Raw genomic sequence first — 22,608 nt, 5'->3', positions numbered from 1 at the left:
AGAGAGAGAGAGAAAGAAAGAGAAAGAAAGCAAGAGACAAAGAAAGAGAAAGAAAGCAAGAGAGAGAGAAAGAGAAAGAAAGCAAGAGAGAGAGAGAAAGAAAGAAAGCAAGAGAGAGAGAGAAAGAAAGAGAAAGCAAGCAAGAGAGAGAGAGAGAAAGAGAGGCAGGGAAGGAGGGAGATAAGAGAGCAAAAAAGAGAGGAAGGAAGGAAGAGAGAAAGAGGGATGGAGAGAGAGGAAGGAAGGGAGAGAAAGAGGGAGAGAAATAGAGTGAAAGCGAGGAAGATAGAGAGAGAGAGAATTTTTTTTGTCCAAACTTTTTTTAGCCCCCCACTCCCCCCCGCTCAAGGTGCCCCAATATTTTGTATATGTAAAAGATGTGCCGCAGTTCAAAAAAAGTTGAAAATTACTGCTCTAGAGGAGGGTGGGAGTCCCTCTAGAGCAGTGTTTCCCAACCTTTTTTGAGCCGCGGCACATTATTCATATTTTCAAAATCCTGGGGAACACTGTGTGTGTGTGGGGGGGGGGGGTGGCTAAAGAAAAGTTTTGACAAAAAAAAATCTTCCTCCATTTCGCTCTATTTCTCCCTCACTCTTTCTCTCTCTTCCTTCCTTCCCTTCTTTCTCTCTCTCCATACCTCTTTCTTTCTTTCTTCCTCTCTTTTTTGCTCTCTTTCTCTCTCCCTCTTTCCCTCCCTATATGTCTTTCTCTCTCCCTTGCTCTCTCTGCCTCTCTTGCTATCGCTCTTTCATTCTCTCTCTTTCTTTCTCCCTCTTTCTCTCTCTTGCTATCTCTTTCTCTGTCTCTCTTTCTCTCTCTCTTGCTAGCTCTCTTTCTTTCTCTCTCTTTCTCTTTCTCTGCCTCTCTCTCTGCCTCTCTTGCTATGTCTCTCTGTCTCTCTCTGTCTCTCTGCCTCTCTTGCTATGTCTCTCTTGCTCTCTCTCTCTCTCTCTTCCTTTCTTCTCTGCGGAGGCCGGCAAAGGTTTTTCTTATTTTAAATGTTCCGGGTGGCAGGGGGATGCGGAGCCCGCACGCACACACACCCGACATTCCAAATCCTGCCTCAGCTGTGAGAAGAACGCCTGCCCCGCCTGTCCTGTAGCCCTTTCGCTGACAGCCTGGGACAAAAGCGCTCAGTGAAGGGACTGCAAGAGGGGCCGGGCGGGCGTTAGCAGCCGGATGAGGAGGACGAGAAGCCGCTGCAGCCACCCCCAATCCGCCCCCTTCCCTGGGTGCCTTCCAAAGGCCCCTGGAAAAAGGCAGGAGGTAGCAACGAGGCACGAGGACAAGCAGGCAGCTTGGCGGAGGGGAAGCGCTGAGAGGCTCTCCTCCTTCCCCACCCCCGCGCTTCTCTCCCGCCCTGGCTTTTGCTTCACCCGCAGATTTCCCCGCAGTTCAAAAGGAGGCAAGAGATGGCCTGGATGAAATTGCGGGGAAATCATGGGGCGAAGCGAAAGCCAAGGCGGACTCGCAAAGGCGGGCTCAGGCTGCATGAGGAGAAAGAGGCGGAAGGAAAGAAGGCGACGGCAGCGGGACCTGCAGCTCGGTGGGCGTCTCCTCATGGGATAGAATCCTCTCTTTCTCATGCTGCTCCCACCATGGCTGCGCGTGGTCCCGGTGCCCCTGGCTGAAGGTCGTCCTGTGGCTGGTCTTGGGCTTTACGGTTGCTTCCTGGTTCCCTCTCCTCCCTCCGCCTGTGTCTACCGCCAGCGCCTCATTCCTCGGAGCTGCCGCTTCCTTCCAGGCAGCCCAGCCACGCTGTCGTAGAAAGTGCAGAGGTTATTGCCGCCACCTCTGCCTCCACTCAGGGAGCCATCGTGGTTGAGCTGAGCGAGAGGAAAAGGCGCGGTGACCACGGTGGCTCCCTGAGTGGAGGCAGAAGCGGTGGCAATAACCTCTGTGCTTTCTACGGCAGCGTGGCTGAGCTGGACGGAGGGAAGCGGCAGCTCCCACTCGAGGAACCCACGGCAACGGGCGCCGGCTTGGTGGAGGCGACGGCGGGAGATGGCGGTGGGAGGAGAGGGAACCAGGAAGCGACTGTGAAGCCCAAGACCATCCACAGGACGACATTCAAGCAGGGGCGCTGGCATCGCCCCACCCAGCTGGAGCTTCTCGCGGCATACCTGGCCATGTCTCGCGGCACACTAGTGTGCTGCGGCACACCAGTTGGGAAACGCTGCTCTAGAGGACAGGAAATGGCCCGTTTCCTAACTTCTGGCAGGCCCAGTAGGCTCATGTTTCACCCTTCACAGGCTCCAAAGGCTTCACTGGAACCAGGGGAGAGTAAAAACGCTCTCCCCCATCCCCCCGGAGGCTCTCTGGAAGCCACAAATGCCCTCCCAGAGCCTCTGTGTGAGCAAAAATCAACTGGCCAGCACACACATGCTGGAGTTGAGCTAGGGCAACAGCTCGCGTGCCAGCAGATTATTATTATTATTATTATTATTATTATTATTATTATTATTATTTATTAGATTTGTATGCTGCCCCTCTCCATAGACTTGGGGCGGATATGGTTCCATGTGCCATCTGTGTCACCTGCGCCATACGTTCGCCAGAACTGCTCTATATATAGGGAGTACAATGTTTTAATATCATTTTCCATTTTTCTCCACTGAAATTATACTTTCAGATATTACCCAAATGCCTATTTGGAATGCAAATTTAATTGGGAACTATACAAAATAAAAACAATAAAGATAGCAAGGCAAAGTTATGAAACAAAAATTAAAGTAACAAAAGAATGTATAAGAGTGCAAAACTAGACAAAGGAGGTGGCATACTATGAATTTGCCCCACAGTATCTTCAGTTCTCACACATTCAGTTGTAAAAATGTTAAGTACAACTTTGATGAGTAATTCCCATCCCTGCCTTATCAGGTTCCCAAAACAGCTGCACAAGCAAACAAGCTAATCTGACTACAGCTTTCCTCTTCAGACCTTCAAGTGAAACAGGTGGGAGTTGGGGAGAGAATGGATAAGCTTTATGCATATTCCACCTTCTATCTATCTCCAAACTCTTTTATGTTCAAGTAAACATCTGCAGAGAGCTAGAGAAACACACAGATGTAGGAAAGAGTACAATTTTATCAAAGCTTTGAAGATTCCCACCTACAAAAAACCAAGCAAATACTTGGTTGTTTCTTATTAACTTCTGGATGACAATTCGTGGCAACTATAGTTTAAGGCTCTTGTATTGGCATTTGGTACATACAAAACTTCCTGGTTTCAACCCAATTATCTTTGCTCAATAATGGAATACCACCAATGTCTTAGCACAATGGATCTGCTTTCAGGCTTCCTGAGTGGACTACATATTTCCTACCTGCATCCTGTTCATAGCTTCCCGGAGCTGATCCAGTTGGTGAGCAGAGCTGAGGGCCTCTAAGCGGATATCAGTCAACTTCATTTCTTTGTCCCTCAGCTCATTTCGCAGCTGCATAATTGTTTCAGCTTCACTGTCAATGCATTCTGAAATTCTGGGAATTTATAAAAGAAAAAAAAATCAAGCTAAAATTAGATTAGGTTAGATTAGATTAGATTAGATTAGAATATAATTCAATTCTTTATTGGCCAAGTGTGATTAGCCACACAAGGAACTTGTGTCCAGTGCCTACGCTCTCAGTGTACATACAAGTAATAAGTAATAAACCATGATCATAATAATCATAAAATACATTCATCATAAATTATAAGATACAATAATGATAGTCGTAGGATACTAAATGAGTAATCAATATAATTCATACTAGGATACTAAATAAAGCAATTGGCATAAATTGTAAGATACAAGCAACAAAGTTATAGTTATAAGAAGACAAGGAATAGGTAATAGAAAAGATGAGAATGATAACAGTAATACAACCCTACTATGTAGTTTGACAGTGTTGTGGGAATTAGTTGTTCAGCAGAGTAATAGCATTGGGGATGAGGGCTGTCCTTGTGTCTATTTGTTTTGCCATGCAATGTTCTATAGCAGTGATGGCAAACCTTTTTTGGGTTTTTGTGTCAAAAGGGTGTGCGTGCACGTGCTCACACCCCTTCCCTCACCCCACACCTGTGCAACCCTTCCTGCACTGCCCCCCATGCATGTGCACAATATTCCCCTGTGCACACGCCCAGTCCTCACTGAAGCCTTGGATGTGAAGTTCGGAAAAACAGACTTCTGGTTTGCCCGTTGTGCTGGTTTTTGCACTCCAGAGGGTTCAGGGCAGTTTCCCTGAATCTTCCAGAGTGCAAAAACTGCCCAATGGGAAAACCGGAAGTGCGTTTTCTGAACTTCCGGTTTGTCCATTGGGCATTTTTTTGCACTCTGAGGCTTCAGGGAAGCTTCCTTGAAATGTCTGGAGGGCGAAACGGCCTTTCCATAGGCCGAAAATCAGCACGTGCATGTACGCTGGAGCTGACATGGGGCAATGCATTGCGTGCCCTCCAATATGGCTCCACATGCCATGGGTTCGCCATCATGGTCCTATAGCATCATCTTGAGGGAAGCAGTTGAAACAGTTTACGTCCAGAATGTGAAGGCTTATTTTGGGAGGTATGAACAAGGCATAGTGAAATTAAAATTTGGTTTCCTAGGTTTGTACAAATATTTCTTTGACTTTATCCTAATGTTAAGATTTGTCGGATGTAATTATTTGAAAGTGATATCAGAGCAAGAAATAAATTTGTACTTGTGGCCTACTTTTTAGGACTGAACAGTGCTTTGGAGCAACCTGTAAAAAATGTTTTAATACATTGTAAGAGTGTGAAATACAACCCACATACAACTCATTTCCAAGACTGTATATAGAATCTTTCCTTCAGCAGCCATACAATCTGGAGAAAAGCCGTGGCAATGAGCCTCAAACAGGGGCTGTATTTACACTGTTTGCTCTGATCCATTGCAGCTGTTTAGTTTCTGCAGGTAACTTGCTGTTAGATGCATTGGTTCTGTGAAAAATCCATTTAACTTGGAAATCCCAAGTACATTAAAAAGATAGAGAAGCAGCAGCAGTCATTTGGAGATTGATGGCCTTAAAGAAAGATTTAGACTCAGCAGGTGTATTGCACAGCTGGGTCTCCCTGTATGATTCTAGAGGGCTTTGGAAACATATACTTTTTCAGACATAAAGCATTATTTTGCACTCTACACAGTCCAGGTTTAAAAAAAAGTTTCCCTTTGTTTTCCTAGTGTCAGCTTTCCCTGTTCTTTTCCTTTGCCTTACAAAACTAAATTCAATTACTTCTCAATACACAAAGGACCAAGAGCATCGTTTGTTGGCAGTTTTTCACATACAGGTTTTATAAATACCTCCTGTTTACTTTAAAAAATAAATAAATGTACAGCTGGCAAGAAACAACAAAGCACAGTGAGAATTCTGAAGGAATCCTAGTGGATTTCAAAGAATTCAGACTTGGAATGTAACCTTGAGAATGCATTAAAATTGGCCAACAAAGGAGACAAGAATTTTCAAGGGATCAAAATTCTCCTACTGGGAGAAACTAAGCTTCAGTAGAATTTGTAGCTTCCCTTTGAACAATTCTACCAGCCCTCCTCCTTCACTGATAGTGCTGCCCTTGGCCTCCAGATACCTGTGTTTAAACTCTGACAAAATTAATAGCAGTGGCAACAAAACAAAAGAGGATGAAAAACAAACTTCTTTTCCCAACCCCTTTCTTTTTATTTTGCTTCATGGAAATTCAACTGTAGCATTCTATAGATAAAATACATTGCACCTACGGTCCTATTTCACGGTTATTTAGCACACTGCAAAGGTAAGAAGCTGGGAAAAGATCACATCCATCCTCTCCTTCCTTCATATAGAAGCAGCAATAGCATTTAGATACTTAGCACTTTACAGCTGTATGTCTCGGCGATTTACAGTGTCAGCATATTGTTCCTAACAATCTGGGTCCTCATTTTACTGAAAGATGGAAGGCTGAGTCAACTTTTAGGATTGAATGCCTAGCTGTGGGCAGAGTGGGTCTGCAATACTACATTCTAACCACTTATGCCATCACGGCTCTGAGTTCTGTTCCTACCACCAGCTTTGGGAAATGTGGATAGGGTTAATTATGTAAAGTTGAAGGAAAAAAAGGTTACACGTCACAGAAATATAAACACTCCATTTTATCGTAAATTTAACTTTATTTGCATCTCTCCCCTTTTAAAATTACTGCAGACCACACATAAATATTCTTAGAATGCCACAGACACTTTCATGATTAAAACTACGTTCTGGTTATATTACAAAATCAACTGTGTAAAGTTGAGAATCACTATTTGTCTTTCGCTAAGGGCTGTCTTCCAATTAGCAAAGTAAGCACAACACACACACTCAATCCTGAAATTTTATTTATTGACAATGTCAATAAATATAAGCTTGTTTCCTAGTTCACTACTTCTTGTGATTTGAAGTTAGGGTTGCTTTGTTCTTATGCCTGCATTACTGCTGGTGAGAATTTATGAGTTTATACATTAGCAGCCTTTAGGCCATAAAGCTATAAACATTCTCTTCAGAGTAAATTGCATAATGGATCTTGCTTCTGAGAAAAGCTGCATAGGATTCAGCTAGAATTGCCTTCTTCAAATAACTATTCTGATCTAGTAACATTTCCACCCCAGGCACTTCTGTCTATTGGAGAGCTTTTCTTTTGATGTTAATGAAGGGAACCTTGTAAAAAATGAACCTGCTCATAGCTCAGTACATACTGAATGAAGAGACCCTGGAGAAGTACTTGCTATAGACTGAGGTGGAAAACATATCATTAAGGAACAAGACTATCTCTAAAACTGTAACTGGAAAATGCCATAATTTTTTTGAATTTCCCCTTTACTCATTAAACATTTCACCTTTACACATTAAAAGGTAATGATGCCCATTTTAGTACAGTGAGCCGAGCAATCAAGTGAAACCTGTATATAGAAAAATGGCACCTACTTAATTTAAAGTATGATTTTATGTGTCATATTAATTATTACAGATGATCGTCAAATTATGACAACCAGGACCAGAATTTCATTGATAAACGAGTCATCATGTGACCACATCTGATTTTACAAGATTTTTTTCCCATGGTTTATTAACAAAATCCAGCCCCCCCCCCCTTGAGTTTGCTTGTTGGAAGACAGCTGGAACCGCTGTAAATGGCGACCATGTGACCTTGGGTGCCATCCTAAATACATGCCAGTTGTCAAGCATCTAAATTGCACTCACATGACCATAGAGACACTGTGACAGTCATAAATGTAAGAAGTGTTATCAAGTTACTTTTTTCAATGCCACTGTAACTTTGTCATAAATCTAGGACTATCTGCATGGGATCTTTAAAACAGAATTCTTTTGTTGTCTAATAACATAATCCAGAAAAGCAACTAAATCAGTTCAAAAGCTGCAGACACTGTAGCCTTTTTCTTCCTTTTTTCTCCACTAGCTGCTAACTTGTCATCTCCAATCACAGTTTGATTGATGACAGAAACTGTCACGGCTTTAAGCATTACCTAACATTTAGAACTGCAAGGACAAGGAAGTTTCAAAGTGATGAAAGTGATATTAAGTGAATAAAGATCATTGACCATCTTACAGAAAGTTGATTGAAATCAAGGTAACCATCCTCTGCTACCATGTCGCCTTTTGTGATAAAAGACAGAGGCCGAGGGAGCCATGAGACTCAGGCAGTGTAAATCAAAACAAGCATTTTTTTTTTTAAACAGAAAACAAACAGTGCCGTGGGAGACACATATAATTCAAGCAGCTAAGTCATGGCGTCGAGAGAAGAGAAGAGAGAAAGGGAAGAATGCTTTCGTAAGCAGACGGAAGTGATATATGGGATATGACGTACACATGGGAGTGATTAAAGGGAAAGGCACACATTAACTGTTTAATTACTGAATGTCTCTGTGGCTGGCAATTTCCAGCGTGACAAATTTGACTGCTGATACTTTGGTTTCCATTCCCTATTTTTGTTGCATTTTATCATTTGTAATATCCGGTAATAGGAAACCTTAATTAAATAATAAATGCTAACTATAAGGACAGTGCTAATCTTTTGGGAAATGTCATATTCAATCACTTTTCTGAATTCCCCTCAAATACTTTAATAGCTCATCTGTAATCTAAATCAGGAGTCCCCAATCCCTGAGCCATGGCTCGGTACCAGCCTGTTGGGAACCTGGTTGCATAAGCAACAGTCAAGCATGCATGCGAAGCTGCATTTGTGCAAATGGCATGCATGTGAAATCCTCTCTCCCCAGCCGCCACTCGTCCATAGAGTCTGAAATAATGGGGGCCGCTGATCTAAGCAATAAACTAAAGTAGTTGGGGAAAAAATTCTCATCACTTCACTCAATTTCAACTACTGACCTGGTAATTGAAATTATTTTCTGCGGGAGAAAACTCCACTTCGTAATCACTACTCTGGGATAATTAGGAAACAGTCAAATATATTTCCACTTTGTAATTACATTCATTTTCCATTATCTCACAGGTTTATTATTTAAATATTCTAAACATGAAGATGTCATTTCTAAAGTTTTTTTTTTTAATGCATTCTTAATTTTAAAAGAAATTCATGTTTTGTGCTTTAAATTCCTGTAATGAAAATTGCCCATGATCAAATACCAAAGATATCAGCTTTTGGTTCAACTATTGTTTGCAACTGCAGCATAAAAAGTGATTTAAGTGATTTTTATCAGCTGGGAAGAAGTAAAAAAAAAAAGATTGAATTCACTTTAACCTTGCAGTGTATAAGTGAGAGAAAATAACGGGCAAAAATTGATACAAACTCAAGGTAAACCACTCTAAACTCTATTGCAGAAAATACGACTTCAGAAACAGAATGGTCAACACCTACTAATGCTTTATCCAACTTTTTTGTTACATCTTCAAACCCTCACAGCTTCAACCTCAAACTGTCTACCGTGGACCTTATCCCATTTCTAAGAGGTCCGTAAAGGGGCGTACATAAGCGCACCAGCATGCCTACCATCCCTGTCTTACTGTCCCCATTTATCTGTACTTCCTGCGTTTACGCTGTTTGTACACGTTTAACAAATAAATAAATAAACAAACAAACAAACAAATAAATTATATATATATATATATATATACACACACACACACACATATATATATATATACACATACATGAACATATTTCTCCCTGAAGTAAACAGGAGAAATTCTTATTAATTAATTAAATTTAATTTATTCAACTTCTATGCCACCCAATCCCATAGGACTCATGGCGGCTTACAACAATACAAACAATACAATAATAAAAAAGAAGTCAAATATTAATGATAGATATAAAACCCCATTATAAGCCCAAACTAAAATAACTCTCTATAAAAACCCTAAATCCAATCTAACAACAACATACATACCAGTCGAACATAATTCGGTCATGTCAGATGTTAAGATTAACTGCCCTCAGGCCTGTCGGCAAAGCCAGGTCTTAACAGCTTTTCAAAAGGCCAGTAGAGTGGAGCAATGCGAACATCGGGGGTGGGTGGGTGATTCAATAGAGCTGGGGCAGCTACAGAAAAGGTCCTCCCCCATGGTCCCACTAATCTACATTTGTTTAGTCGACGGGACCCAGAGAAGGCCGATTCTGTGAGATCTAATAGGTCTCTGGGAGGTATGTGGCAGGAGACAGTCCCCATAAATAGTCAGGCGCTAAGCCATGTAGGGCTTTATAATATTGCTGTCTTAAATGCAGTGATTTATTCATAAACTATATGAATTTGAAAACTGAGGCAAATAGTAAAGAGAGAATGAGGAAGCAAATACCACAAGAGATAAACTGATGTGAAAAAGCAAGGAACTTATGATGAAGAAAATTTATCTGAACCTTATAGAAGAATCTCTGGAAAAATGAGATTTAAATTTGGTATAGTGAAATGTTACAATATAAAAACGAAGTCTATGGCAGATTCAACTTACAGGGAATTGGAATGTGAAGTTCTGAGCAATGGTGTAGATACCACTGTACCGTTGTGTGGTAATTTTGGTGAAGAAGGCAATGAGTAATCTGTCATCTCCTCAATGTCTGAATGGGAAGACGCAGATTTGGGGGATTTCTTTTTTCCAAAAGCTTGCTTGAAAGAACTGCGTAACTGAAAAGAGAAGAGCAAAATAAACACATAATGGATTTTGGGACGGGAGAAATGCTTTATGACAATCAAGAACTAAAGAGAGGAGAGCTAACATGCGACACTTAAAATAAAAGGTTACCGAGTCATTCCATTTGGTAGCAGTGCAAACTTAACAACAGAAGTAATTCCTTCCTAATGACTTTATACCTTGTAAAGGAAGGACAGGATCTGAGTGGCTTTGCTGATGAGTGCTGATAACAAGTGCTGCTTGGAAGCATTCCCCCCATTTTTTTTTTGTACTTAAACCTTTTTTCATCCCAAGGACTGTTTATTAAGTTGTTACGAGAAGCTGCAGTTATGAGGTGACATGGCTCAGACAGACACTGATGCAGGTAGGGTTAATGGATGAGTTATTTAAGATATGACTTCCTTACCTCATTGACCTGCCACAGGAAGTGCAAGCAGAAAGGAAGGGGGAGGAAAAAAAGACAAGTTTTAACAGATAAAGCCAAAGACAGGGAAAGCACTGGATTGCTCAGACAAATATTATCCCACTGCTCCCCCAAAGCAAGCACATGTAATTGCTGTATTGTAGTCCACTTTCTTCTTGTTTTTTAATGAATGATCGGGATGTTTTGCACACCTGAATAGTTGACATATCTTGGGAGGATTTATATAAATGATTGGAGATCCTGATAAGGTTATAACATAATATGTTCAAAGTTGTAACCATGTTGTCTCCTTCACAAACCATTAGTTTATTACACTAATCTATAATATGTCTAGAACAGTGTTTCCCAACCTTGGCAACTTCAATTCAATTCAATTCAATTTATTAGATTTGTATGCCGCCCCTCTTTGAAGACTCGGGGCGGCTCACAACAACGATAAAAACAATATTATAATGGCACAAATCTAATATTAAAAATAACTAAAAACCCTATCATAATTAAAAACCAAACAGCACATACATACCAAACATAAATTATAATGAACCTGGGGGAAGATGTCTTAAATCCCCCATGTCTGGCGGTATAGGTGGATCTTAAGTAGTTTACGAAAGGCAAGGAGGGTGGGGGCAGTTCTAATCTCCGGGGGGAGTTGGTTCCAGAGGGCCGGGGCCGCCACAGAGAAGACTCTTCCCCTGGGGCCCGCCAGACGACATTGTTTAGTCGATGGGACCCGGAGAAGGCCAACTCTGTGGGAATGCTGGCTGGGGAATTCTGGGAGTTGATGTCCAGATATCTTGAAGTTGCCAAGATTGGGAAACACTAGAAGAACAAACGCTAGAAGAACAAATTTGATCTCTTCCATGTGTTGAAACTTGACATGGTGCAGGAAAAATAGATCTTACTATTACGCTCAGCATGATCAGGCCTATATATGTATCTTTCCCATTTCTCCTCCTCAATTATTGTGGAAATTATATTCCCCTCTAGGATATACACGTTTATTTGATGTCTTTAAATTTAAGGAAAAGAAATATTTCAAGACTTTTTTTTTTTTTTTTTGGTAAAAACAACTTCAGACAATTTTAAACTCTCCAGCACAAGCGCCAAGGGAGATTATTATATGATCTGGGGGTAAAATGTCTTCAAGTTACCAAAAACACACTTGTAGTATTTTAAAGGCCAAAATATGTTTAAAAAAATTAGTGAGATAAATATTTCTACAGAACCAATGTTAGTTCTCAATTATTGTTTGGATTTTAAGTTCATTTGGGACAATATATGATTCATTTGGACACAACTCAGAATCCGATCATTTAGATCAGTGGTTCTCAACCTTTCTAATGCCGCGACCCCTTAATACAGCTCCTCATGTTGTGGTGACCCCCAACCATAAGTCTTATGCCAATTCTCCCAACAGAGCTTGAAGCGGATTGGCAAGAATGTCAGAGGGACACCCCCACTCTAAACTCCTGATTGGTCAGATTATAAAAATATGCTCCAAGGTGCCAGAATAGAAGCTTTAGTTCCTAACACCATGGGAAATTTGTCTTTTCCGATGGTCTTAGTTGACCCCTGTGAAAGGGTAATTCAACCCCCAAAGGGGTCCCAACCACCAGGTTGAGAAACACTGGTTTAGATAGACTGTAGTAAGTAAGAGCTTTAGTTTAAATTACATCTAACATAAGAAACAGCATCTAAAAATATTATAAAATAGGTTCTCTATCCCAAGTTAAGTTTAACAATAAATATTTTGGCTTCATAATTCTTACAACAATAGCTAAAACAGATCCCATGAGAATAATAAATGTAATACTTGTTCAAAAGAGGAACTTTGTTCAACAGAGGTATTAGTTTTGTCTCTTTTTTTAAAAAAAAGTATGTTACATAACATCCAATGAAGCCACAAAAAATAATCAGAAAATTAAAATTACCAAAATATAATAAAATCTTAAAATTTCAGAAAATTCCAGTAACTTGGGGCAAGGTCATCAAAATTGCTCATGAGATTCTGAAATTAGAACTGAAAGTTCCCTGAAATTTCTTTGTGTACTTTTCATAGATTATTATTACTAGCAACTTTGTGGGTAACTATCATTATACAAAATTGCATGATGGTGTCCATCATCTGAAAAGATAGTTAGCTATCTAACACATAATTAGCTTGTCTAACGCACCTAGACAATTGCCAGACATTTATCTCAATCATTATTATAAATTACAATCTGTGTGCTAAATTGTATTAATGAATTTAAATTTAAAGCAAAACTAGACAACCCATAACCCACTAGAATATCCCCCCACATACTGTATGTTTTAAACACAGAATGTAATCCATATCTGTTGCCATGGTTTCATCAACTATGGTCTTGTGATCCCTGCTGACTTTCTCCCTACAAGATTCCCAGACTTTCCTATTGACTTGTGATAAGATGTCAGGAATGTTGTAAATTAGGATCAAAAGACCATGGTTGAATGGTTATTTCTTTATTTGTACTCCATCGTTACTATTTTTGTAAATAATTCAAGGTGGGAAACATATCCAACACAACCCTCTTCTGTTCTCTACAAAAACCCTGTGAAGCAAGTAGGGCTGAGAGTGACTGGTCCAATGTCACCCAACTGACTTTCATGGTTGAAGCAGGATTAGAATTTGCATTCTCCTAGTTTCTAGCCTGACGTCTTCAGCAGCAGATCAAACAGTTTCTCTTGTATCTCGATTGAAAGCATTTTTCCCTATGACGCACCATTTCACCCAGTTAAAGGTTACAGGTGTGAAACTTTTAATTGTATGTATATTTCTTTCTTCCATCTTCTGTAACAGAAATACGACTTTTGGTTCTCTGTGTTTGGATAACTCTTCCAAAATATGTTACAGAAATTTAGATTTTCAATTTACATATGTCTTTACATTACCTGCCCCTTTATCATCCTTTCAGGCACAGTTTATCTGGAGAAATAGAGAGTACAGGCATATGAAAGACAGTTTTGTTTAGTGGTTAAGTCATCAGACTAGGCCAGATACTCTAAGCCTGTGATGGCCAACCTATGGCACATGTGCTGGAAGTGGTGCATAGAGCTATCTGTCCAGTCATGCAACCTGTTGCCCATTGCTGTTCTGGGTTATGGCATGCCGGCCAGTGGGTCTTCACACCCACGGTAGTGCCAGAAACCAGAAGATTACAGACAGTTTAAGGCGGCTGCTCTTCCGGTTTCTAGTGCACACATGCGCACCAGCCAGCTGGTCTTTGCATTTGCATGCATACCAGAAAGCAGAAGAACAGATGGCTGGCGTGCATGTGCATGCCAGTAACCGAAAGATCATCCTCCTGGTACGCACATGCACACCGGGCAGCTGCTTTTCCGATTTCTGGTGCACCTGCGTTCCCCCATTTCGGCGCTCAGTGCTGAAAAGGTTGGCTAACACTACTCTAAGCTCTATTTCTGTCTCAGCCATGAAAGCCAGCTAGGTGACTTTGGACCAGTCGCACTGTCCCAGCCCAACCCACCTCACAGGTTGTTGTTATGAGGAAAATAGAAAGACAAAGGCGTTTTGGATATGTTCATCACCTTTTATTTATTTTAAAAAATAAAGGTGATTGGTTCTTTCCTGTAGGCTTTTACCAGAGTTGGCCTTCTCCAGGTCCCATCAACTAAACAATGTCGTTTGGCGGGACCCAGGGGAAGGGCCTTCTCTGTGGCGGCCCCGGCCCTCTGGAACCAACTCCCCCCCAGAGATTAGAATTGCCCCCACCCTCCTCGCCTTTCATAAGCTTCTTAAAACCCACCTTTGCCATCAGGCATGGGGGGACTGAGATACTCTTTCCCCCTAGGCCTCTACAATTTATGCATGGTATGTCTGGTTTTATAATAAGGGTTTTTAGTTGTTTTAATATTGGATTGTTACATGCTGTTTTTTATCACTGTTGTTAGCCGCCCCGAGTCTACGGAGAGGGGCGGCATAAAAATCCAATTAATAATAATAATAATAATAATAATAATAATAATAATAATAATAATATAAAATACATGATTGCAAAATAAATAAATAAATAAACTAACAAAAGGAAGCCGGATCAGAGATATAATCCTGCCCTTCTGCCCCAGTCCTCAAAGATTTGTTCAGCTGACACAGTAAAAGAATCTGTTGAACGCTTCTAATACATCATCACAGCTCTGGATAATCTTTTACTATTTGGCTCCTTATATAAGATTCTTTGGTATATTCAAGGAAACATGCTTTAGTCATTGGAAGACATTATTCAAACATACCCAGTTTTTTCTCTTCTTTTTCTTCGAGTCACACTCTATATTGCTTCCCACACTGGAATGACTGGTAGCACTGTTAATGCTAGAGACGCTGTCTGAAGAGTGTTGTCTTCTGATCCGCAAGTCAGTGGTCTGGGCAGTTCCACCACTTCCTAAATATTAATTTAAACACAGTTGTAGACATTTGGGCATAATATTTGGCCTTTTCCTCTACGCTGTATGTTTTCTACTGTTGCGCCTTATTGCCTTATGCAATCTTTATTGGTCGTCTCCCCCCCCCCATAAATAACTCAAAAAGCTAGGACCTTTACACTGTATTTCTTTCAACTGATATTTCTTCTATTACACCTAACTCTTTTTTTATCCATAATTATCTATGACACATAGTTATTGTAGGGACATATTGTCACTGGAAAAAGAAGAGGCCTCCAGAGGCATCTATAGTTAACCACAGTAAGACAAAAATGATGAAATGTACTTTGTGACATCCTAAGTCCAGCCCTTTTGTTCTTGGGTCATGCCATCACAAGCAAGCGGTGGAATTTATTTATTTATTTATTTATTGGATTTGTATGCCGCCCCTCTCCAGAGACTCGGGGCGGCTAACAGCGACAATAAAACAGTGTACAATAGTAATTTGGTATTGATGATTAAAAATCAATTAATATAAAAACCAAACATACATACATACATACCATGCATAGAATTGTAAAGGCCTAGGGGGAAAGAGGATCTCAATTCCCCCATGCCTGGCGGCAGAGGTGGGTTTTAAGTTGTTTACGAAAGGCAAGGAGGGTGGGGGCAGTTCTAATCTCTGGGGGGAGTTGGTTCCAGAGGGCTGGGGCCGCCACAGAGAAGGCTCTTCCCCTGGGTCCCGCCAGGCGACATTGCTTAGTTGACGGGACCCGGAGAAGATCCACTCTGTGGATTTTGTTTTGTGACACACTGTTTCTCACCTGCCTGCAATTTCACCCCATGGAATTAGACTAGAACAGTGATGGCAAACCTTTTTTTGCTTGGTTCCAAAAGAGTAGACGCGTATGAGATAGCATGTAGGCATGTGCCCAAACCCATAATGCAATGCCCTCCCCCCTGTGCATGTGTGCTGTCCCCCCGCATGCTCACAATTCTTCCGCTCTTCCCCCGCACATGCGCACAGGTGTCACTGAAGCCACTGGACTTCTAGTAGGCCCGTTTGGCTGGTTTTCACTTTCCCTGGGGTTCAGTAAGGCCTCCTGAAGCCTGGGGAGAGTGAAAAATGGCTAAATGGGCCAACCGGAAGTTTGGAAACAAACTACCAGTTCAGCTGTTGGGCTGTTTTTCACTATCCCCAGACTTCAGGAGGCTTGCATAAACCCTGGGTCCAATGAAAAGCGCCCCAAAATTAGCTGGTTGGCATATGAAGGTGCACTGGAGGTGGCATAGGGCAACATCTGGTGTGCCCTCAGACATGGCTCTGCGTTTGACCTGTGACACCTGTGCCCAGGGGTGGGCTACTGCCCAGACAGGGGGAAACGCAGTGGAGTAGCGAAAATGGATTTCCACTCTAGAGCACCCAATTTGCATTGAAAGTTGAAAGAAAATGCAGGGCATGCTACATAAGCCACGCCCAAAGCGTGGTAGTAAAAATTTTGGTAGCCTTTCACTGCATGTGCCATAGATTCACCATCACTGGACTAGAAAAACAGGATTTAAGAAAAATTGGGGGGGGGGGGGGAACAAACCCAGGCCAATTCTGATTGCTGTGTAAGATCACAGTAATGAAAGACCAGATGGCAGTGACATATCCATGACGGATTGCAGAATAACAGGCAGGCAGATAAGTATGGCAAAGAGCAGCAAGACAATTTGTAATTATCTCTCTCTTTTGTTTTTCTTTCTGCAGATACTTGTAATTTTGATCAGGCTTACACATGTCTGGTATTAGTACAATCCATACATCTGAATACTGTTTACTGTAAAACTATAGTTTAAAAACAACTACAACAATAACTATCTAAAACTATGGCATACTACATATAATGGCATACTCTTAACTATTAAATATTTCTGCTATTCTTTTTAGTGTTAAAATGACCAAGAAAAAATTAAAGATAATTTAAACTTATATTATCACTACCTTTAACTTTTTATATCCCAATTTTGTTTTATTGATTTTGGTTAGTCATCTTAATTTTTTTGTTGTTATTTGTTATTTAATTAGATTTCTATGCTGCCTTCTCCTAAGACTCAGGGTGGCTTACAATATGTTAGAAATCTACATAAAACTGCATTCTAAAAAATCCAGAGTTAAAAACTAAACAAACAGTTTCATATGTCATATATCTTACATATATTCATCAGCTAGACATACCCTTACTGGGATTTTTATATATATATATACACATATAAAAAAAACATGTGGTAAATACAAAAGATAATAACTGATTATTGACAAATACAAGCTTCCTATTTCATGAAAGACACTTTCAAGACACTTTCAAGATTGTTTGATAATTATCTGTCTCTAGGAAAGAACTGCATCAGCTATTATCAAGAGGCTGAATGTCCTCAGAGTGCTACATTGTTATTGAAAGACTGTATTTTGGATTCTTTACCTTTGCAGGTGAGCTCAGGTGTGTTAATCACTCCATTAATGGCAGCCTGAGCAGCAGCATTTTGTTTTTTCAGTAATTCAATTGTTTTCCTTAACTCATTCAATTCAGAATCCTGAAATATGAAGAAATCAAGCATCCAAAAAAGGTCACATTGAAGGTTTCAATAAGTAAAATCAATTAACTGGAAAAATGTTTTAATACTCTGGTAAATCTGTGGCTGGTCCCTGAGCAAGAGCCAGCTTCATGGAGCATGTCTCACCTCTTCAATCATAGGTTGTACATTCATGCACAATACTTTTTAATCAATAGTTTTCTCCATGTACACAATCCATTGGATAAGATGCATTGATTTGTCAAATATATTTTGTTTCTTGCATTTACATCATGATGCTTGACAATTCAATTGCCTTAGCACTTATAAATAGATGAGAAAACATTGGTGATAAAGCATTAAATTTTAGGCACTTTAACCAACAGTAGGGCTTCTAAATGTGACAGGTCATAGTCGCATATTCACTAGGCTATACTGAATTTTGTGAAATGTTCTCAGTTTAACTCGTGCCTGTCAGTCATCAGAGAGACGGTCATGAAGGGAGGATGAGGCTCCACTCACCTGCCTGGATGCTGCATGCACAGAGGGTAAAAAACCCAAATGGCGGCGTATGGGTGGGTGGAGCCTCACCCTCCCTTTGTGACCGGCTCTCCGGTGACTGACAGGCAGAAGCAAACCAGGAGAATTTCACCTCTGATTTTATGGGGCCTGGCATAACAAGCGTAGGGCAGCAAAATTAGATGATTCTATTATCCCAAGTGAAATCAAAGGGAAAAATTTAAGAAACCATCTGGAAACAGTCTGTAAACTATCTGGCTATAGTTGAATGGGATGCAAGTGAAACTGTCAAACAAAGAGGGTTTTTTTTGGGGGGGGGGGCTTTATTATTAGCCTAATATTTTTGCTCATTCTCTTATATACATACCGTATATACTCGAGTATAAGCCGACCCGAGTATAAGCCGAGGCACCAGTTTTTGCCACAAAAACCTGGGAAAACTTATTGACCCGAGTATAAGCCGAGGTTAGAAAATGCAGTGGCTACTGGTAACTTATAAAAATGGAAACCAATAAAATTACATTAATTGAGACATCAGTAGATTAAATGTTTTAGAATATTTATTTTAAAGAAAACCAAAATTAGCTCTGTAAATTTAAAAGAGGGTAAACGAAAGCAATCTGGTAATAACAATAAATTAAAAAGTAAAAAAAGTAGCTCAATCAGCAACCAAGCTAAAACTTATTTCTAAACCTAACCCTGGGATCTTTAAACTTGAGTTTTAAAACTGGTGGACTTCAACTCCCAGAATTCCTGCACCAGCCATGCTACTTCAGGGGTAGGAGTTGAACTCGACAAGCCCTAATTTTTCCAGGTTTGAAGACTCTTGCATTTCTAACCCTAACCCAGGGCTCTTTAAACTTGACAGTTTTAAGACTAGTGGACTTCAACTCCCAGAATTCCTGCACCAGCCATGCTACTTCAGGGGTAGGAGTTGAACTCGACAAGCCCTAATTTTTCCAGGTTTGAAGACTCTTGCATTTCTAACCCTAACCCAGGGCTCTTTAAACTTGACAGTTTTAAGACTAGTGGACTTCAACTCCCAGAATTCCTGCACCAGCCATGCTACTTCAGGGGTAGGAGTTGAACTCGACAAGCCCTAATTTTTCCAGGTTTGAAGACTCTTGCATTTCTAACCCTAACCCAGGGCTCTTTAAACTTGAGTTTTTAGAAGCCTGGAGAGAGTTCATGCTGTTTCCCCCCCCCTTCTTTAGCTTGCTGGCTGGCTGGTGGCTTGATCTCCCACCCCTGATCCTCCCTCCTCCTCGTCTCCCTTTATTGCCCCATGTGTTGTGCAGGGAAGCAGATTTGCTAAAGAGATCCACTTGGGACGGCAACAGGGAAAGGAGGAGGTGGAGAGCCAGAATAGCCCACAGCCGCGGGGGAGGAGGAGGAAAGGAAAGAGCTGCCCTCCTCCTCCTTCTCCTCCTTCCCCTGCTGCCGCACCAAGTGGATCTCTGTAACAAATCTGCTTCTCTCTCCGGCTGGAGGCTTCTAAAGCCTGGAGAGAGTTCATGCCATTCCGGTCCCTCCCCCCCTTTAGCTTGCTGGCTCTATCCTCTGTCTCCCTTTATTGCCCCATGTGTTGTGCAGGGAAGCAGATTTGCTAAAGAGATCCACTTGGGACGGCAACAGGGAAATGAGGCGGAGGAGAGCCAGAATAGCCCACAGCCACGGGGGAGGAGGAGGAAAGGAAAGGGCTGTCCTCCTCCTCCTTCCCCTGCTACCTTACCAAGTGGATCTCTGTAAGAAATCTGCTTCTCTCTCCGGCTGGAGGCTTCTAAAGCCTGGAGAGAGTTCATGCCATCCCCGTCCTCCCCGTTTAGCTTGCTGGTGGGGCGCCCCCTTGTGGTGATTCGGCGCCCTCTTGTGGTGACTCGAGTATAAGCCGAGGTCAGGTTTTTCAGCCCACTTTTGGGGCTGAAAAACTCGGCTTATACTCGAGTATATACGGTATGTCCTGAAATGCTAATTTTCTAGAATTGGAGAGAGAATGCCAAGAAAATATGGATTGTAAAAAAACTGGAAATAGAAATTAGAAACCTGGGCTGACATCAATTGCTCAGGAAAATGGTCAACAATCTCTTTTTTATATATACATTGATTACTGGCAAAAGAGCAAATCCGAATTCTGACATGTGCTGAGGAAAGTTTTATTTTGCTTGCTAGCTTGATCTCAAAATCATCACTTACAATGAATTCAATTCCAATCAATTGATTTTGGAATCGTTATTCATGGAAAACAAATACGGGAATGTCAAACTTGCCTTCTGCTCTGCAGTCATGGTAAGACTTTGCAGTCTAATGGTCATGTTTCCTAGGCTCTGTTCAAATGCCGCCACAAGGTGAGCCTGTAAATTAAATGATATGATTCAGTTGATTGTGAACTTACCTGCTGGGGAAAAATGTAAAATATTGCACAGCATACATGATAATCCACAGATAGTTCCACTCTGCTGCAAATGTCATTTACAAACCCAACACAGACACTTGAGATGTGTATAGCAAAAACCAAATAGCTCTATACCAACTAGCTATACAGTGATCCCCCGGTTATTGCGTCCCCGACCATTGCGAACAGGGTAATTTGCGATTTTTGAACCCGGAAGTCAGAACACCATCTGCGCATGCGTGCCCTTTTTTTCTATGGGCACGCATGCGTAGATGGCGCCGGGCAGATCAGCTGCTGGGCGGCTTCCCTAGGTCTTCCCCCTCTTGGCCGGCATCAGCAAGGAGTTTCCCCACCACCGCCCACGCAAACTCCTCGCTGCTGCCGCTTCGCTCGGGCCGCTTCCCAGCTGAGTACTCAGCTGGGAAGCGGCCCGAGCGAACGGCTTGTCCGCAGCCTGCCTGCCCGCGCGCCCGCGGCTCGCACGCCCTTCTCCCGCCCACGCCGTTCGCTCGGGCCGCTTCCCAACTGAGCCCTCAAGCCAAGCGCAGAAGTTCGCCTTTGGCGCTTGGCTTGAGGGCTCAGTTGGGAAGGTGCGCGGGTGTTTTAAAACGTCCCCGCCGACATGGGGGGCTCGCTAGCACACCCCCAAACCCAGGTTGGGGGTTTGGGGGTGTGCTAGCGAGCCCCCCATGTCGGCGGGGACGTTTTAAAACACCCGCGCGACTTTCCAATGAGTCCCGAAGACAAACGCGGAAGTTTGACGTTTGTCTTCGGGACTCATTGGAAAGTCGCGCGGGTGTTTTAAAACGTCCCCGCCGACATGGGGGGCTCGCTAGCACACCCCCAAACCCCCAACCCGGGTTAGGGGGGTGCTAGCGAGCCCCCCATGTCGGCGGCGACGTTTTAAAACATCCGCGCCGCCCCCAATCTTCGGCTCCTCGCTAGCGCTGCGGAAGTAAAAACACCATCTGCACATGCGCAGATGGTGTTTTTACTTCCGCAGCGCTACTTCGCGAAAACCCGCTCGTTGCGGGGGGTCCTGGAACGGAACCCTCGCAACGAGCGGGGGATCACTGTACACCTCTTGAATGGATAGCATTACCTAATCAAGGCTCAGGGAACAAGTTTCCACAATTCCTTATTCAGAGCTGTGGCACATATTCCAACGAATAAGAGCTTCACATTAATGCTGCTGCATAGTTAATGATCAGTGCAGGGTGCTGACACTGGGTCTGATACAAACATGCATCGCTGATTCATAGTCTAAAGCAGGGATGTCAAACTCGCGGCATCATGTTGTCTTCATGTGAAGTATCGTCACTCCCCCCTTTGCTAAACTGGGGGTGGCCAGCCCATGACACATCTGACCCATGGGCCATGAGTTTGACATCCCTTGTCTAAAGCAATATTTCTCAAACTTAGAAATTTTAAGGTGGTACGAATAGAACAGAGGACTAAGGACTCCACAATTTAAAGTCCACAAGAAAAATGGGCTTCAGCTCCTAGAATTCCTTAGCTAGCATGTTTGGCTGGCTGAATTCCTGAAATTGAAATGTTCACATCTTGAAGTTCCTAAATTTGAGAAACCCTAGTGTAAAAGATGTCAACTTTTTCCTCTAACCCAGTTCTTTTTTTTATGATTTTGTGGTACAGTAGGTTTTCTGCAATCACCCATCAGCATATCTGTCGTCACATTTACAGTGAAAACAACCATAAAGAAGATCGAAACATTGGGATATGCGGCTTTGACTTCTCTCCGCCACTGTAAAAACAAACCAGACTGAGGCTGTGAGAAAAATGGCAGATAACAAAACAAGCTTAGCCCAAAGTACATGTATTACACAGCTAAAATGTTTATTTAAAAATACTGGAGCGTATCATTCCTATTTGAAAAAAATGTGCTAACTATATCAAATATTTGTAAAGGTTTTCATTTCAAATAAAAGAGAGAAGTGGGGGGAGGAAGCTTTTAAAATGAAATCGAATTTTTGACTTTCATGATGTGAAGCCAAAATACGTTTACTATTGAACAATTAGTCATCTTTTTTTTAAAAAAAAGACAAAATGTTCATTATCTTTTGAATAGCAGCAACCTTAATATAATATCCCTATGTTCTGTAGAAATAAATGGCTAAGCTTACAACTAATTATTTCATACCAAAATAGCAGGTTCATGTGAGCAAGCTAATTTTACAGAAATTATAAACTAT

General features: G+C 41.8%; 1 protein-coding gene across 6 annotated transcripts in view; it reads right to left on the bottom strand.

The window, feature by feature from the left end:
* Positions 1 to 22,608, bottom strand: part of NAV2 (neuron navigator 2) — a 395,483-nt gene that overhangs the window by 27,894 nt on the left and 344,981 nt on the right. For all 6 annotated transcript variants that reach the window (XM_070761666.1, XM_070761675.1, XM_070761699.1 and 3 more), the window contains 5 exons: positions 20,274 to 20,357; positions 17,397 to 17,508; positions 14,803 to 14,951; positions 9,930 to 10,102; positions 3,326 to 3,479 (listed from right to left, as the gene is read on the bottom strand). In XM_070761666.1, the coding sequence (XP_070617767.1) occupies positions 3,326 to 3,479; positions 9,930 to 10,102; positions 14,803 to 14,951; positions 17,397 to 17,508; positions 20,274 to 20,357 (672 nt within the window). The remainder of the gene's footprint in view (positions 1 to 3,325; positions 3,480 to 9,929; positions 10,103 to 14,802; positions 14,952 to 17,396; positions 17,509 to 20,273; positions 20,358 to 22,608) is intronic.

The sequence above is a fragment of the Erythrolamprus reginae genome, chromosome 1, assembly GCF_031021105.1.
Source record: "Erythrolamprus reginae isolate rEryReg1 chromosome 1, rEryReg1.hap1, whole genome shotgun sequence".
NCBI lineage: Eukaryota > Metazoa > Chordata > Lepidosauria > Squamata > Dipsadidae > Erythrolamprus > Erythrolamprus reginae.
This window is presented reverse-complemented; position numbering and strand designations above follow the sequence as displayed.